The sequence below is a fragment of the Biomphalaria glabrata genome, chromosome 8 (assembly GCF_947242115.1).
Source record: "Biomphalaria glabrata chromosome 8, xgBioGlab47.1, whole genome shotgun sequence".
NCBI lineage: Eukaryota > Metazoa > Mollusca > Gastropoda > Planorbidae > Biomphalaria > Biomphalaria glabrata.
Window position 1 is genome coordinate 44,052,882 of NC_074718.1, and position 19,507 is coordinate 44,072,388.

General features: G+C 32.9%; 2 protein-coding genes across 2 annotated transcripts; one reads left to right on the forward strand and one right to left on the reverse strand.

Annotated features, from left to right (window-relative positions):
* Positions 1 to 10: 10 nt before the first annotated feature.
* Positions 11 to 9,624, reverse strand: LOC106063888 (iduronate 2-sulfatase-like). The gene is made up of 8 exons (XM_056039437.1): positions 9,142 to 9,624; positions 8,206 to 8,351; positions 7,406 to 7,583; positions 6,473 to 6,561; positions 6,171 to 6,381; positions 5,826 to 5,986; positions 4,436 to 4,562; positions 11 to 3,369 (listed from the first exon to the last, which is right to left on the reverse strand). Exons 1-8 carry the CDS (start codon positions 9,233 to 9,235, stop codon positions 2,462 to 2,464), a joined length of 1,914 nt encoding a protein of 637 aa, XP_055895412.1. The 5' UTR covers positions 9,236 to 9,624; the 3' UTR covers positions 11 to 2,461.
* A 366-nt stretch (positions 9,625 to 9,990) lies between these two features.
* On the forward strand, positions 9,991 to 19,008 carry LOC106063887 (ribosomal RNA-processing protein 8-like). Its single transcript, XM_056039436.1, has 7 exons — positions 9,991 to 10,210; positions 12,839 to 12,928; positions 14,270 to 15,681; positions 16,221 to 16,350; positions 16,969 to 17,075; positions 17,544 to 17,640; positions 18,828 to 19,008. The coding sequence occupies exons 2-7, from the start codon at positions 12,839 to 12,841 to the stop codon at positions 18,939 to 18,941; spliced, it is 1,950 nt and encodes a 649-aa protein (XP_055895411.1). The 5' UTR covers positions 9,991 to 10,210; the 3' UTR covers positions 18,942 to 19,008.
* The last annotated feature ends 499 nt before the right edge of the window (positions 19,009 to 19,507 follow it).

Genomic DNA, 19,507 nt, shown 5'->3' on the forward strand with positions numbered 1-19,507 from the left:
ATGCAAAACCTTTGTTTACAAATAATTAAGATTTAATTCAGTTTGAACACAGACACATTTCTTTTACAATCAATTTTTGTACAAGGTTTAGACTATAAAAATAGGAAATCTACAATGTTAAATACATAAATAAAGTCATGGCAATGGTGAGCTGTAATAATACTGGACATTAAAATTTAATCAATTATTACTTTGTCCATCAAAGTTAAAATAAATGCAGATTCTGGTATACAATGTATTTACAGTAAATAAATTAGACTCAAGATTAAAAGTAGTACCATGTTTTCAGGACACTAAGCCACACCCTATTTTACAAAGCTCATATTAACTCACACTGTCTGTCTGGTAAAAAGTTTGTACACATTATTTCTCCCACACCCAATCTCGAATCAAGTTGAAATTTTGCACAATTATTTTTTGTACCTGACAAAACAAAAATCAATTAAATAATTAACCAATTAGTTAATTAACTATTGTCAATTATTTTGCTTATTATTCAACAAGGGAAAGAAATTGTACATGACAGATGTGGTATAAGTTGAATTAGTCCTCTTGAGGACGCTTGAGCCCTGAGTTCAAATTCAAGTCACGGTAACAGTCACCAAGCTATCCCCTCTTCCCAAGTTGTCCAGGAAAGTGATAGGAAATTGCGTAGAACTTACATTAAACAAAAAGAATTGGTAAAAATATTTCTAATTGCACAGACTTATTGCTAGTCTAGATCTATTGCAAATTTAATTACATGACTGATCCAAACACATTGATACAATTACATTTAATATAAGCTATGTTTTTTTTTTTAAAGCATTTTTTAAATAATTTTTCTTGTTCAGGATTGAAAACAAAAAAAAAGCCATTCAATCTGATGGCATGTTTCCCTCCTTTGCCCCGTTTCTTTATTTTGCCAGTCAGTACTGTGATAGCTGTATTTCTACATTGCTGGGTTCTTTATATCAAGTAATTAGATTGACAAAAAGCCCAGTATTACAATGGAATAGGGTGGTAAATATGTCTAATTATTTTCAGAACTGAAATCCGATGATCTAATATCCAATTATATATCACTATCCGTGGTATGGTAGAGGAAGTAACAGAATTTCTCTTTACAAAATAGAATAACGTAATCCTTCAGGTATAAATCATGAAAATAATACACATTATAATTCCGATTCAATAATACATTTGTATAAATAGGCCTAACATGAAGCTTGAAATGCATTGATTGAATGGATCTTGATATTTAATCTTTTTTTTCAAGTTTTTCAAGCTGGAAATTCTAGTAAGGGGAACCTAAAAGCTAAGTTTTTATTTTGAATTATCTCCCCTTATATCATTTACTCTTCTGTGTAGAAACTTGAAGCTACTAGAAGCCAAAGGGTAAAATAGCAAAAGAAGCGCAGCCCAATGTAATTGTTGATAAAACATCTATCTGGCAGTGGTGGAAAGACATGGGAATCGTATTCTAACCTGCCTAAAAAAAAAAACATACTCTCGTCACTTTGTAAACATATTTTTACATGTTGTTAACGACTTAAAGTTGTATATATATGTTGTTGTTTAATTGCACAATGTGTCTTCCTTATCGGGAATACTGGGGAAGCTGTAGTAGATGAGGAAAAAATTATGCAAATCTTAAAAGCAAAAAAGGGTACAGTTTAGATATGAGAAAATATGGAATATAAATTGTATTAATACTGGTCATTGATCACTTGAAGCATAAAATGTATAAAATTCTATCGTAAAATATATGTACAGTAGATTGTAAAAAAAAAAAAAAAAAATTCCGTGTCAATGTTTCAGTTTATGTACAGTAAATAGAGTAGTTTAGACTCTTGGAACATCTGTCAGCAACACAAAAAATAAATGCATGTTGAACTGAACAAAACGTAAAAAAATAAGCTTCTCATAAAAATGTCAGTTTGCCCAACGCCTATGACAAGAAGATATAAACATGAAGGCACCCTTGTTATCACTAACATACTAAGTATGATTCAACTAGAGTATAAAAAATAAAACAATGGAATGGATAAGAAGTTATTTGTTGTTTTTTTTGTACTTTATCAATCGCAAAAGTTGTCAATATTTTTTAAAAGATATTAAAAAAATGTATGTAGGGCACTATTTAATAAATAAAATTTCAGATATATTCAACAAAATAGAAATAAATATTTTTGCACATAGAAATAATAAAATCCAAAAGTACCCGACACTGTCTGAACACATACATTTTATTTCTACCAACATCATCTTTTAATTTTGTTCAAATTTTTTATATAAAAAATATAAAATAAAAAAGTTAATTTTTATAATTTATATAATTTTGATTAATCTCAATGGCTGTTTTTGGGGTATTAAAAGACAAAAGTTGTTTTTTTAATTTCCTTGGTATATATTTCGTGTTAGGAGGCTATGTGAATTTACTGACTAATCATTCCACTAGATGCCTATAAGTTGTGAAATGTTAATTAGGTAATGCATTTCTCCATCCCTGATGTAACTGTCTAGACAAAGCCTTAACTAAAGAAGCACACCTAGTAAATAGTGCCATGTTGTTGATTTCATCTGGGTCTAAAGCCCTAAGGTACAGCTCCACTCCATACAGCTCCTCCCAAAGGATGGTGTAGTTGGCAGGGATGAAGCTTACCCACTCAGTGTAATGAAAGTCTAGGGTCCACATGCTGTAGCCCATGATGCGGATGTCTTTCAAATGAGGTTTGTCACTGTCGTCTCGAGGCAAGACAGACGGCCTCGGGTACTGGCTGAAGACGGCCTTCTTCCAAACAGGTTCAGACGTCACTGTCGCGAAACGTTCATCACACTGTTCTGCAAGTGTCGTTTCATCATATTTCAAAACATCTTGTCTCGTAACTTTTGGTTGGAGATGTTTATTATCTGATCCTGTTATGTTTTTTATCAATGGCAAGAAACTTGCTCCTTCAGTGCATAACAATGTAGAAAATGGTTGCGGAGGGCAAAGAGGAACAGTCGGTAGCCCAGCAATATCTGCTAGTGTTGGAAACAGATCCACCATTTCAACCAAAGCTGATGTCCTGTAGCCATTTTGATATCGACTAGACTCTTCATAATGATGTTTCTGTATAGTCGAATTTTTAATTAGATTTAAGTGTTCAGCTTGTACTTTGTCCTCGGACATAAACAACAGACTGAGTTCATTAATATCTTTCTCAGGTCCTTGCATTATTTCCTGATTCTTATTGTCATGTAGAGGGTCAATGAAATCAAACAGTTTCTCCCTGTCATCAAGTCGAGTGTAGGTCACGTTAGGTATATACACTAAGAGAGGGACACGAGTCGCTACATCATAAAGACTGTACTTGGACCATTCCTGGTGCTCACCAAGAGACCAACCTAAAGGAAACAAAAACAATGGGTACAAATATTTCTAATTGCACAGACTTATAATTGTTAGTCTAGATCTATTACAAATTTAATTACTTGACTGATCTAAACTTATTGATACACTTGGTTGTTTGTTTTTTTTGTTAAGTATTTTTTTGTATTTTGCTTGTTTTAATGACTGTTAAGTTCTTATTGCACCTTAAACCTACAATATGTGCAATATAAAATAAATTATTTCTATTTAAATGAAAAAACGTGTGAAATAAAAATGACATTATTTGTTCTTGTTTAATATTTAGCACTGAAGTCTCTTAAGGATATGTCACATTGACACAAGAGAACAACAACTGTAGATACAATGAAAGATTTAGGCAGATTTGAAGTTCAAACTCAAACAAAATAAACAGCCACTTTGAGATTTGTTTTTCTCCCTACTCTGAGCCATGCCTTTACTTATGTCATAATTTTGCAATGAGAACATAGTCTACAGAGTTACTAGAAATACCATTAGTATTAGTTGAGACTTCAATTAAATAGGACTATCAATAGACTTATTTCAATTATGGTTAAAATCTTGACAGAAAACAAATACCTACATTGCTTTGTTATAAATATTTGCCTGACATTTTAAATAATGCTCAGAATATCTGTTAAGATAAGTACCAAATAAACTGTCACATAATCCTATGACCATATCTACACGATGTAATAAAAATAATGAAAAATATGTTATTTCAAAATGATAATTTATTTAAAAAAGGTTTACCTCTTAGAGAGAAATTTATTAGAACATAATGTCTTATCATGAGGTGTTTTTTTTTTAGACATATCACTGTTAGTTAGACAAGAAATAAATTCTGTGAGTTATCTAAGAAACAACTTGTGTGAGTTTGCTAAAAAATAAATTCTGTGAGCTAGCTTAGAAACGAATTCTATGAGTTAGCTAAAAAAAATAAATTCTGTTTGCTAGCTAAGAAACAAATTATATGATTTAGCTAAAAAAACAAAAAATTCTGTTAGCTAAGAAACAATCTATGTGAGTTATCTAAGAAACAACTTCTATGAGCTAGCTTACCATGGTCTCCAATAAATGTAATGACAGTGTTCTCAGCCAAACCATTTTCTTCTAGAGCACTCAAAACTCGACCAAGTTGAACATCCACATAAGTTGTGGCAGCATAGTAACTTTGTCGCACTAGAAGCTGAAACAATAATTAAGATACATTCTGATTTCACCTATAGCACTCACAGCATGTAATAATTAACTATAAGCAATACAATGAGCATAGGATTAGAGGTACAAGCTTTTGAAACAAATTTACAGATTTTTTTTTTGCCTTTAGTTTTATGTTTCTTCCAGTCAAGTAGAAATATGTACAATTCAAAATGTTTGGTACTGTGTACCTTTCAGACCTAGCGATTTATGGGGCAAATGATATAATGCCATTCAACAGTAAAATAAACAAATATTTATACCTGATAGTTTTATCAGTCAAGTAGAAATATGTACAATTCAAAATGTTTGGTGCTGTGTATGATAGTAAAGTTCCCCTTTCAGACCTAGCGATTTATGGGGCAAATGATGTAAAGGCCATCTGTTTCTATAGTCCACGTTTCAGAGTATCATTTGGCCATCACAATGATACACCGCCTTTACTTTTCCTCAACTAATGTCAGGTGCCCATTAGAGCTGGGTGAACTCAGAGGCACCCAAACATACTAAAATTTAAAAATCCCAGTCTTCACCAGGATTTGAATCCAAGACCCCTCAGTTCAGAATCCAAGCGCTTTACCACTCAGCCACCACTGTGTATGATAGATAAATAAAAAATGTTTAATAAAAATGAGACTTTTCAAATGTAGACGTGATGGTCAGAAGGCTTATAGAAAAAAAATGTCAGGGGTTGGCTGCCTGATTGTGTGATATGGGCTCTTGATGGTCTCAATGGTCCCAGACTCAAAGCCTGCCTGCTGTCATCCACCGCCTTCCTACAGGAGGTTTGGGTTGAGGGAACATCCAAATCATGGAAAACAAACAAATGCATGCTGCCTGGTGATGTGGTATGCACTTTGGACTCTCATTACGAAGGTCTCAAGTTCAAAACCTGCCTGCTGCCCTCCCCTGCAGGAGGATTGGACTAGGAGGTAATAATCTTCATTTGAATACAGAATTTCCAAAATGTGTATTAATAAAATGACTACATTTTGTGAAACATTGCAAGGCATCCAACTTGCACTAGGTATTTTTACATTGGAATGTAGATTGCGCAGACTAAAACCACTCTTTAGGCAGCCAAATGTATACTACAGTGGCTCAGTAGTCTGTTGTAGTCATGTGAAACACAGCACTCATCCTTAATCTTTGAAACCGAAGACAATGTCATTCAACAGTAAAATAAACCAATATTTATACCTGATAGTCTGAAGGTATAGAGAAAAGAAACTATTCCAAACGTGTACTGTACCTGATAGTCAGAAGGTAAAGGTCCAAACGGAAAACTGACATTTAGTTTTTTGACATCGTCTCTTTCTCTTAAGTCAGTCCATGGGTTCCAAGCCACCAGAGGCAGTCTCTCAGGATATGTGTTGTGTTTGGCTGGTTGAATCTCTGACAATGGATAGAGCTCTGAAAGACAAGATTATTATATAAATACTATGAGGATTATGGAGATAATTTATAGCCAATTGAAATGTTACTGTAGAACAAATTAGAGACTACAAGTTATGAAATATGATGTTGTTTTTTGTTCTTCAATATGTTTCTATTACTAAATTTAATACTTTTATTATAAAACTTAGTTAAGTCTTACTTAAAAACTCTTGTGGATATTTCAGAGGGATGTGGGGTTTCTGGAAGCCAACTGCTAAGAAAAAAGGTTGCTCTGACTTGGACATGTTGCCAAGAAACTCGACCGCAAAATCTGCTATTTGTATGTCTGGTAAAGTCCCTTCTGGCATCTTGTTAACATCTACAGGACACACAATGTTTACACCTAGTGATCCATCAGCATTAGGACATACCTGTAGTTTCAACAGAAAGACAAAAGTTACTTAAATATAATGGAATGTGTAACAATAAATAATATTAAAATACAATTGACTTGGCAAGTACCTTTGCCATCTTGTACTTCTCTGTAGATGGGTGGTAGGGAGTATTAGTCCAACTGTATGGAGAGTCATCACTAAAATTGGAGGCTAGACCTGAGGAAAGTTGATCAAAATAGTTTTCTGATTACAAATTATTTTGCAAATATTAAATCCGCAGCCCTGGTTTTAAATATATAATCATTACACTGTTATGAAAAGTGTGCATTAACAAACCCAATTTTAAATAAAATGTAAAGCATAAGTTACCCTTTCAGACCTAGTGATCTATAGGGCAGATGAAGTAAAGATCATTTGTTTTGAAAGCAGATGGTTAAAAAGGGTGTCAGGTGGTCAATACAATGACCAATCACCTTTACTTACCTCTACTAATGTCAGGTACTCATTAGAGTTGGGTAGACTCAGGGGTGTGGGTTAGGGTTTCAGAATTCAAAATCCCAGTCTTCACCAAGATTTGAACTTGGGACCCCTGGTTGACATGATTTCAGAAACCGAACTCAGCCAACATACATATGATAGTTACATCAAAATTCCTGACTATAGCCAAAAAGCTTAACATTTGGCTACACTTTCTTTGGTCATTAAATTTTTTTGTTTATTTAAATAAAAGTAAAGTTTCATTTTCAGATCCAGCTATTCATGGGGCAGAAGATTTAAAGCTGTCTGTTTCTATGGTCAATGAAGGGGATCACGTGACTTTCACAATAATCAACCACCTTTTCTTTTCATTTATTTAAATGTATTTACAAAAATGTTCATTTGTATTGGAGATTGCTACCTAACAAATATGATCTAGTAATTTAACTTATCGAAGAAAATTTTTTTTTCAACAATTATCAAAGAGTATCAAGCGGTTGTAAAAACTTGCAACCCACTGGGCATATTGTCAAGACTATATGCATCAAAAGAATGTTGTGGATATTGGATATAAGTGAGGTACCTGGGTGAAAAACTTTTCCTACTGATTGCGTCACGTAACCATTTTCTTTGAAATGCTGAGGAAGTGTGGTGAAGTTACCAGCATGAACTCGCCAGTAAGAATAGAAATCATATAAGCGTGTTGTGTCAGGTCTGCGACTTGTTAGGAATGAAACTCTACTAGGTCCACATATTGCTTGCTAAAAATAAAAAGAAACAAACGGATTAGAATTAAACTGATAAAATAATATAGTGTTGTAACCCTGTTTTTCCCTGACTAACGATGTTTTTTCCACGTGCAAAGATGGGTGATTTTTGTTAATGCTGTTGGGCGTAAATGACCTTGACTAGTGTGTAAATGGGTTAAGAAACTTTAGTCATGATTTTTGGATTTCTTGACTGAGGATTGTTTTCTATTGTGTTAGTGAATCGGGATATGTAATTTGATTTGGAGATTGTGACATTATTTCTTTTTATCAGGGATATTGATTGATCATAGTTGGATTGTGCTTCTGCAATCGAAGAGATACCAGCGATCTGAGAATCGTGAGTTATTTTCTTTAGTTCAACCCCACGTCATAACAATAGTAATGTTATGAAGAACCCATTGCAGACATGAGAGGTAATTCACCTTTCTTATATTAAATAGGAAACAACTTATGATTTACTTAGGAACTAAAAATTCTTTTTTAATTTCCATTCACTCAAGAAAGAACTTATATGTGTATATAGATATTGTACAAGCCATTCCATAGCTGTTTTGTCCAAAAAAAAAAAAAAAAAAAAAAAAAAAAAAAAAAAAAGTTTGTCTAAAAAACCAACCTGAACATAAGCTTGCTCAAAGAGTACTGACTTCTGTGCCAAGTTGTCAACATTCAATGTTTTCATAACTGGTTCTCCATAACATCCAAGGCTTGTACGTAGATCATCAACAACAACAAAAAGTATGTTTTGTCGTTTTGAAGATTCTTTAAATATATTATAGCTTGCTGTAAGTTATAGACTAATACATTTCAAATTGAGTAGTTCTAATAAACTGCAAGAGTTGCCAGTAAGTATTAAAGTAAAGAAGATGGAATTAGTCAAAAAGAGTGGTTTCAATACATCATGATGATATCAAGTTTCATGCTATCTAGTTGACTTTGTTGCAGATCTAACAGTTACAATTTACAGTAATAGTTATGATTATGATTAGTTTCATTTTCAGATCCAGCTATTCATGGGGCAGAAGATTTAAAGCTGTCTGTTTCTATGGTCAATTAAGGGGATCACGTGACTTTCACAATAATATTGAAATGACTGACAAAGTAACTGACTCATTAGACTAGTATTGATGTCTCTCTTTTGGCTTTAAAGACAATTTTAGATCTAATTGTGACCACTGGCTGAAGTGTATGTAGCCAGATACCTCGTGTTAAACGCCTCTTTAACAAATTTGTACAATTACAAATGCTCCTTCTTCCCTAGTCCTATTACTACTACAGCACGAAATGGGTTGCCTGAGACAGCCAGGAAAACCAATGACTAGGCAGAATTTTAGTCTTTGATTAACATGTATGACTAGATTTTGATTGACTTAGGAACAGCATAGGCATAGGACATAATCATCTTTTTTAAGTAACATTTTATAAGATAAGATAAGCGTTTAAGTTTAAGGCAGCCGGTCTAGGTATCTGATCTGGCCACATCTAGATCTATATATTAATATAAATATAATAATATTAGTATTGTAATTTGTAACTGTTATTACTTACTTACCTTTTGACTTTAGAATAGAACTGGAACTAGCGACAAAAACTATAAGATTTATTAATAAAACAGTCACACATTTAATAATTACATTCATTTCCATTTTTATTGGAAAATTATTTTGAATTATTATCAATTATGAAATAAATTATTATTATGATTAGGCTAGGCTCAGTGAGTGAGTGAGTGACTAGGCCCGACTAGCCACTAGCCTCACTAGGCCTAGGGCTCGGCTAGGCCGCTAGACTGGCTAGAGTGTGCATAATTTAATTAGATCTAGATCTAATAACTTTAATTGATGCTGTACTTGTAGTCTAGATTAGACTCTGGATCACGTACACACTGTTGATCAAGATCTATATTAGCCTTTGTCTAGATAGTAGATCTAGATCCAGACCAGACTCCTGACTCACGCTAGATTACTCTAGATTAGATCTGGTGACTGTAAACAGAGCTGTTTTTGTTTTGCTATCTTTAGTTATCTCTGAGACACAAGAGTACTAAGCTTGACCCCACAGAAGCTCGACCATATACATATAGGTCTGTGACTTGACCCATGACCTAAAAAATGAATAGACAGTACAAAGATGTAGCTTCTTACTATTTCAACAAATTGGATCAAAGCTTTATTAAAAAAACAACAACAAATGAAAGATATTAATTGAACCGCAATTACAAAGACAAAGTAATTTGTAATTAGGTAATCTATATCTATCTATTTCTCAAAAACATTAACCAAATCTTCCAAGCCTATTTATCTATCATCTCTATCATTCTATGTAACCGTAGCAGTAGATCTACGTGAAACTGAAAATAGAGCAATATACATATCTATAGAAGTTTTTAGAAGCAAAGGAAACGCTAGCGTGTTCCAATGTTTATATTTTCAATTTTGTACACACTAGACACAGTAACTTATCACACTCACACTACTCACAGTATTGTAGTCATTGTAGATCTAGATTCTATAGTCTATAGAGTGACTATAGACAAAAATCTAGATTCTATACCTAAAGTTAATAGATCTAGCGACTAGATCTAATCATAACTAATCATATAAGATTCTGTGGTTCCAATCGTAAGTTAAGAACTTAAGTTTATTACTTTATAAGTATAAGTTAAGATTTAAGAGTTTTAATAAGACTTATGACTTATTTAATTAATATTAATAATAATAGTAACTATAGTTTATTTAATCCGGACATTACATGAATGCGGACACTCGCTGTTTTTTTTTGGTCATTAAAATTAAATCTTTATAAGTTTAATTTGATATTAGACTAGTAATTCTGTGGCATTTTACGTCTCGAGAGATGATCTTTTCCCTTTGCAACTTCTTGTGTGACTAAATTACTAAAAAAGAGGCCAATCCTTGATACACAGCTGCGATCGCAGGTTGGGCATCATATATAATCTGAATATTAATCACCAGGCGCCGTTGCATTTTCACCCTTCTTTCTGCTTCTCTCTCCATGTGGATCTGTCCAGTGCCACCTCTTCCCAGTTGCCAGTGTCGATTTTGAAGAGCTTCATGTCGCGTTTGCATACATCCATGTAACGTAAAAGTGGGCGACCAGCGGCTTTCCTGCCTTCTATTAGATCGCCATACACTGATCATACAGGATGTCCTGTGGAAGTCGACCTACTGGCATTCTATGAATGTGGCCAAGCCAGCCAAGGCGTCTGCTGCTGATAACTGAGAAGATGTACTGGCACCCTGCATAATTTGTCATGTCCCATAGACTAGTAATACTTAACATGAAACTTGCGTGCTGTATTAGTGTATAATGTGCTTGTCCATTTTCTTATGATTCTGATCCAATTTCCTTCCAGTTACTAGTTAGCTGTCTTAGTCACTTAGTCCTAGTGTCTATGTAAGAAAAAAGAATTTCAAATGTGTAAGTCATGTAACCATGTTGTTGTTTTTTCCTGTTACCCAGATGACTTTTTGGTTGGCTAAGTCTATGCTTGTGAGCCCAGCAATATTTATTTTGTTGTTGGAGCTGTTTTATTTGATTCATAGGCCAAGTTGTTTGATTCCATACAAAAAAAAATTAATAGGGTGTTTCAATTAAATTACGATTTTCTTACCAAAATTTATTTCAAAAAGACAGTTTTGGACATCAATGTTAATGATCTTATATTATATTTGTTTTTTTGTTGTTGCTTTTTTATAGAGAATAAATGGGCAAATGTTTGGAGTGAGCTTGATACATTGAATGAAGTTAAATCAATTTATAAATGCCTAGATCTAGACCTACTAGATAGATCTAGTCTAGATTGCTAGATTTATATCTATATAGAGAATATAGTCAATATAGATGATTCAGCTATTTAGGCAAGAAAGGCTATTCTTACCTGTACTATACTACAAAAGATCATCTGTATTAGAAATGTATTAAATTAATAAACAAAAAACACAAACATTCAACACACATCTAATCATGCAAACATAAAATTTAAGTCTAAAAGTCTGTGAAGAAGTCACCATCCCAGTGACCTAATTTTGGTAGAATAAGACTTATAAGTGTGTTCATATTTGTATTTTTTTTGTGTTTGTATTTATGCATAATTTGGAAACATCTTAATGATTTCATGTGAGGGGCTATGCCTAGGGATCTTAAAATTTAGAGTTGTTAATGTTAATATAGAATTAAAATCTGAGTTTATTGATGCCTAAATATAGAGACTGTCTGAAATAAATTATGGTGTCCGGAATCAAATAATGTGGGTTAAATTTGTCTGAATTAAACATGACCTCTTTGACCTTAAATATAATAACAAATATAGGCTAGGGGTACAAATATAAGTAGTCATCCTTATTTTCCTTAAACTAAAAAAGATTTTGATACTTCATTTTCTTTTCTATCTCGAATGTGGTTGATAGGCTAAGTGCGCTTGAACTTGGCTTGTCTTGGCTACCTAGAAGGGGGCTCGAGGTTCGACACCTGACTCAAGCAGAGTTGCGTTTACTGAGCGCCTAAAGGCAGCACGGAAAACCAACTCCTAGATAACCCCCTCCTCCCCCCCCCCCCCCCGCCCCGCCCCCCCCGGTCCACAACCGAGATTGGACCAAAGCGCTCTGAGCATGCTATAAGCATGAAAGTAGCGCTATATAAAAGCTATAATAATAATAATAACCATTGTCAAATAATGCGCTGTCAAAGTCCAACTTTGAAATTTTGGCCTATAGGTGTCCGAATCACAAACTACTCTATCATTTAAAATGATTGATGATAATAGTAATAATAATTAATAAATCACACTGGCCTTTGGGGCTTTGGCTTTGACCCACTATGGGTCAGGATTTTCACATTGTGAATGATTCATTATTGATTGTGATTTTACCATCACAAAAGAGACAAAGGAAACAGGCACACAAATTCTTTTGTTCCACTGGCAATCAAATCATTAAATAAAATTAAACTATCTGATAAAACTTTTTCCCCTGTAAGTTAAGAGTGAGGCTGGTGTGAATAGTACATGTATTATAATTTATAATTAATAAATTATGTGTATATTCTGTATATTTTGGTTTTCTATAGTCTATATCTATAGTACTATAGTTATAATGTTTTGTTTGGTGTAATGCACAAATTGTTAGACAAATGTCCTTATTGCAGTTATGGGTAATAAAGATTATTATTATTATTATTATTTAGAATTTTCAAAAATATAGATATAAAGATCTAATAATTTTTTTTAGATGTCTGGGTTTGAATTGAACACCAAGTGGGATGTTGACAAGACAGCTGAGACTTTAAACAATTCACTGTTTGGCAAGTCCAGAGCTAAGGTATTACAAGCCTACATAAAAATTTAAAGATGTCATTAAGACTGATTAACTTAGCATTGTCATAATGATCATTCTCCATTTTGTCTGCTTTAATCTCAACCTGGAACATGCCTCAGTATTGTGAGATTTATATACTAGATTCATGTGGGACCAGAAAGTTACATAGAAGTTTAAAAATTAAGTTTTTAAATTAAATTTAAATAGATGTTTCATGTTATTGCAAGTCAAGTTTCTCTTTTCAAACAGCAAAGTTCATACATAAGATAAGAAGACAGAAGTTCCCTTCATGAGCTGGTAACACAGAGTTACTTTCTTATACTGGTGTAAGTGTCAAGTTGTTACCTTCCTCGACTGGATCTACCTTTGCTAGACTTAGACCAAAGTTTGGGGAAAATTGGAAGCTCGCTACATTGACCAAAATAGAAGTCTACAAGTCTTGTGCTTATATAGGTACGGCACTACAGTTGGAGAGAGACGTTTTACAAAGAAAGCTATGGACAGAGTAAAAACCTTGACCTCAGCTCTGAAAGAAAAGCAAGTCAAATAAAAAAATGTCTGGTTCTTCTACCAGCCAAGCAAATGTCACCTCAATCTACATTACATGTGGATGAGAATGTCTTTCCAAAATAGAGCTCTACAGTCACACGAAAAAGTGCTCTAAGAGATGAATCATAGTAGTAGTACCGGTAGTTCTATGACTAAAGGAGGCCAACATAAGAGCTGGGTGAATCAAGTTAGCTGACTAAGCTCATTAATAATAATACAAAACAAATACTTTCCAGCAATAACACTACTCTCACAATTGATTTAAGTGGAATTTTTTTGATGCAGCTTATTGCAAAATAATATTTATCATTTATATGAAATGAGATTTGAGACTTTTAATAATAAGTGAAATGCGTTTAATTTGTTACTTTATATGTGTGTGTATATATATATATATTCTAGACACATACATGCATGTGTATATGTGTTATAGTTGATTTTTTTTTAATTTTTGTCTTTCTTTTTTTTTAAAGGGTAAGATGAGATTTGAGACTTTTAATAATAAGTGGAATGCGTTTAATTTGTTACTTTATATGTGTGTGTATATATATATATATTCTAGACACATACATGCATGTGTATATGTGTTATAGTTGATTTTTTTTAAATTTTTGTCTTTCTTTTTTTTTAAAGGGTAAGATGAGATTTGAGACTTTTAATAATAAGTGGAATGCGTTTAATTTGTTACTTTATATGTGTGTGTATATATATATATATATTATAGACACATACATGCATGTGTATATGTGTTATCGTTGATTTTTTAAAAATTTTTGTCTTTCTTTTTTTTTAAAGGGTAAGAAAAACAAATCCAAAACAAATTTGTCCAAGGGCAGGTCATTCCAGACAAATCAAGGTGCTGATAGTGACGATGAACAACTTTCTAAGAAGGAAAAGAAAAAGTTAAAAGAAAGAAGACGAAAGTTAAAGAAGACCCAGGCATTGTCTGGTCAAGTTCAACAAAATCTACATCGAAATGCTGGTACCAAACAAAAAATTGATACTGGTATTAATAATAATAAGCATAAAACGGAAAACAAAGTTGAAGCCAATGTTAAATCTAAGAAGAAACACAAGATCAAAACTAATGACAAACTGGCAAACAAAAATGAACCAGATAAGGACTTACATAGTGGCAGTTTTCAATCTGGTGAGAAAAAGAAAAGAAAAAGATCACTTTCAAAAGAATCAGACTCATCGTTTACCACGCCCAAAAAACTCAAATTAGATCCATCAGTTAGCACAGCAAGCAACTCGGCAGTAAGTGCTAGTGAAGGGCCTAAGAGAAAAAACAGGAAGAAAAAAAACACAAGCAGAAAAAACAGAGAAAAACACCTGGCACTAAAAAATAAAATTAAACCTTCTTTAGCGGTGATCAACAGGGAGGTGAAAGCAGATGGTTATCAAGCGGATACAAGCAACACAATCATTTCTGATTGCAATGTGCTAAATAATACTTCAGGTAAACAAAGTCTTAAAAACATTGAGAAAAAGAATAAAAAATTATCAAAGGATTTCAAAGCTGATAAAACTCTTGGAAAAGAAAAGAATGAATTAGAAAATGGCACATCTGGGAATAACATCTCAAATTCTCACAAAAGAAACAAAAAATCTTTAAAGAACAGTAGCCTAAATACTACTATCCATGTTAGTGAAAATAGCTTTCAGGAGGAACCTAATTATCAAAAGAAGAAAGACAAAAATGAAAATCAAGCTAACGATGATTTATCTGATAAAAAGAAAGACAAAAAGAAAAAGAAGAAAAAAAGCAAAAGTTTATCAAACCAAGCAGACATAGAAAGCTTACAAGCAGACGCAGAAAGCTTACAAGCTAACGAATCACAAAGGAATGGTAAATCTTCTAAAAAGAATAGCACTGACTCTGTTCAAAAGATAAAATCAGAAAACGTCAAAAAAGAACACTTAGAACAGAATGGCTTCAAAATTTCCGCAGATATGAACTCTTCTAACTCAGAGCATTCACTATGGGGCAGCACGTCGCTTGGGTCACAGGCCAGAGATAAGTTGAAATCTGCACGATTTCGTTTCATCAATGAGCAGCTCTACACTTGCACCGGGGCAGAGGCACTAAAAATGTTTCACTCAGAAAAAGAAGCTTTTCAGGTTTATCATGAAGGCTATGAGAACCAAGTTACTAAATGGCCAGTCAATCCTGTAGATATTTTAATTCGACAAATTAAAAGCAAGTGAGTACTCTGACCTTTTTTTTTTTTTCATTATTTTTTTAAAATTTATACTTAGAATTGTTTCAGTTGAATGGTTATATCCTAGCTTAAGTTTTTTTTATTCAAAGTATAAGAATAAAATAAAACACAACCAGTGTATAACAAGTTGTAAGCAGACAGTTCTTACACAAATGGATAGCTACTTGGTCATATGGTATGCGCTCTGGACTATCATCTCAATGATCCTGAGTTGAAATTCTGGCCGCTTCCATCTCCTGTTGTCCTGATTGGAGCCATGACCTAAAAATCACTACTGAAGGAAAAACAAAAACTTGTTGAACAACACGAGGGAACCTAGTATCACTTGCCCTAAGGACCACCAGGTCTTAAAGGAACATTTTTGATATATTTGTTATTGTTTTTTTTTGTTGTTTATTTTATCTATCAAAATAAAAACTGAAAATGAGTCATAAAAACTCAATGTTGACATCTTCACTGTGTCAACCGCTGTCTCTGTGTGCTTTTTTTGATGATATATATAAATATTTATCTGAATACAGGCCCACAAATTTAGTGATAGCAGACTTTGGTTGTGGGGATGCCAAACTGGCGGCGAGTCTCCCCCATAAAGTTCATTCTTTTGATTTGGTGGCAACGAATGACAGGATTACAGCATGTGATATGTCAAAGGTAAATGATGTCTTCCATAGACTTAAGACATCCATGAAATTTTATTTTTATTTTTAGATTTTCTTTATCAAGAATTAGGTAAATAAGGTCTTTATTTATTTTATAATCTTTTTACAATTTGAAATAAGTTTTTAAATAAATTTTAAATGTACCAAAATAACAAAGTGGTTTACAAAATGTTTTCCTTCTTAAAGGACACAAGGGTAACCTCTAATTTAGCTAGATATCTCTTGAAATAATAATAATAATAATCTTTATTTTCCGTATGGAAATTTGTCTTACAATTTGTGCATTACACCAAACAAAAAACATTATAACTATAAATGTAGTTTTTTATTAGAGCTTCAAATCTTTGTAAATGTTCTCAAGGTGATTGTTACATTTAATGTATACCATATACTCTGCCAACACTAGATAGGAACTAATTAAATGGCACAAATTGAACAATTATCTGTATATCCTGTTCATTGCAGACTAAGTTCTACTGAGGGAGGCCCGAGATATTGTAGATAATATTCAATAATTATAATTATTTTTGTTATTTGTTTTTTACTTGCAAACACCATTACCAAATGAAAGTGTTAATATTTCTGTATTTGTATCACTTTTTCTCTCTAGACCCCATTACCAAATGAAAGTGTTGATATTGCAGTATTTTGTCTTTCACTGATGGGAACTAATATTGGTGACTATATTCTTGAAGCTAATCGTGTTTTAAAAAATGGGTGAGTTTCATCATTTTTTTTAATTCTTTGGAATCTAGGAACCCACTTTTATTTTGTTTTAAAAAAAAACATACTCGCTAGACCTATTTATCATTCTAACTGTCCACGCACAAGTTTATAAATAGTCTTTCCACCAGGATCAAATTCATAGTCGTGAAACTCTATTTGTGTCTAATGCAGTTTTAAAATATAATTTTGAAAAATTCAACACAATAGGAAATACAACATATCAATGTGGATACAGGTGCCAAATGACAAATGCAAAATAGATTAACTTTTATGTTTAAGAAATTAGACAATTTATTTTTTAAAGAGATAGTTTGTTTTCTTGGTTTTCTTTTTTCAAGGAAAACATATAATTGTGACTAACATTTGTAAGTTCATCTGTGTAGCAAGGTTTGTGATTAAGGATTATTAAGCTTTAAGAAACCAACAGATGACCACAAATATTTTCTTTTCACCTTTCAGAGGTCTTCTCAAGATTATTGAAGTTGTGAGCAGATTTAAAGGTGTGAGTGAATTTATAGGCGGCATTTACAAACGAGGCTTTCAGTTGTTACATAAGGTCAGTGTTCCCTTATTTCCATTTATTCTTGGTCCAAATTCCACACACACCAATCTTGCACATGCCTAGCTAGTAGTAACACAGGAGCACCCTTAGAGCTTAAACGTCATTGGCAGTATATTTCAGGGCTCTTTTCTCATGAAGCATCTGAAAGCTCAACTTGAAATGTTATGTGAATGAACTAATTCATTCTTCTTCTTCTTCCTCCTCGTTATTATGTTGGAGCGTTAAGATGGCTAGTTTGGCAAGATGTCTAAACAGGTCATAGCGCTTTACCATATCTGGTATTCACAGTTTTTAAATGGTCCATGAAGGTACAATGCCATGTTATACAAGGACGATGTTGGTTTCAATGTCCTTTTTTAGGCTTCCATATTATTGTTGTCTTTGGGCAGCATGTCCTATCTTGTCTAAGGATGTGTCCTGCAAACTCATTCAGTTACAACTTTGTAAAGGGGGAAGTGCCCATGCATAGGTCACTTTTAGGACAATAATTGTACTCTTCTTCATTCTCATTTTACATGTCGGAGGGTTCAGATAATAATTGTACAATAATAGTACTCGTCTTCTTCGTTTTCATTTTACATGTCGGAAGGTTCAGATTAGTAATCCTATATCTGATATGAATTGTGCAATGGTTTCCAGATCAGGCAGTTCTCTGTATAGTTTTTGTTCTATAGGAAGGTTTTGGGGACAGAGTCTTGTTTGGGCTTCTTGATATAGTATGCAGCTTTAACTCTTTCTCTCCTAACTAACGATACCAACGTTGATTCCACCAGGATGTGGTAAATAATTACGGAGAGAAAGAGTTAAAGGACATGGTCAGCATTCTCTGGTGATGCTCCACAGGGGCAGGATTTACTTGTCCCGACTTTAAGCTTCCGAAAAATATTTTGTCTCATTCTGTTGTGTCCGGTTCTGAGTCAAAAAATTATACCTTGGTCATGTCAAGATAACAGTTGTATTGAAAAGTAGAATTGATTGATTTGCCCATATAGGCTGCAATTGTTGAAAGAAGTTTTTAGCATGCGACATCATCACAAAAACGTGCACCGCTAGATATTATTACTGCCTTGGAAAAACTGGCTTATCAATTCATAGTCATTGATTAGTTTTCCATTTATAAAAACTGGAAAAACAAAGATCCTGTTGTGTCAGACTAACAAAATATGATTTTATCTTCACAGAGAGATGTGAATGAAATGTTTTACCAGTTGGACTTTAAAAAAATCAAGACAATGAAGAAATCCTTACCCATTGGACCTTTAACATTGAATCCATGTCTTTACAAGAAAAGGTGACAGAATCAAGGGAAATAATTGTTATATTTACTGAAGTATTTTAATAAAATGTCATTACTAAAAAGTACTTTGTTACTAAGAGTCTATTGTTGTCATGTACATATGATGTTAATCATTAATCAGATTTTTTTTAAAACAAAAAAGCTGTTTTAATCCATTACTTAATAATTTTTGCAATTAACATAAGCATACTTTTCTGTCCAAGTCCAAGCTTCTGAATATTGAACAATCATGGCGTCTGCTTCATTAATGTAAAGATTATCTTCTAGTGCCGTCCTTCGAACATTTTTCTTATCAGTTTGTTTATTATTTAAGAAACTGTCTCCAGAGCAGTTCTCTAGATGAAGTTTTTCAATAATATGGTCAGGAAATAGCTAGACTTTTTTTTATTGACCATATTTCCATAAGTAGGTAGATCTGGTATTTAATCAGTTGTATGTGTTAAATTATTCAATATGTACATAAGTTTCAAAAAAAAAAAAAAATTTTCGTTCCTAGTTTTTGAATTAGGTGAATGTCAATCAGTGTTATTCTTATAGGAAAAGTATTTGTAAAGGTTAGCCACT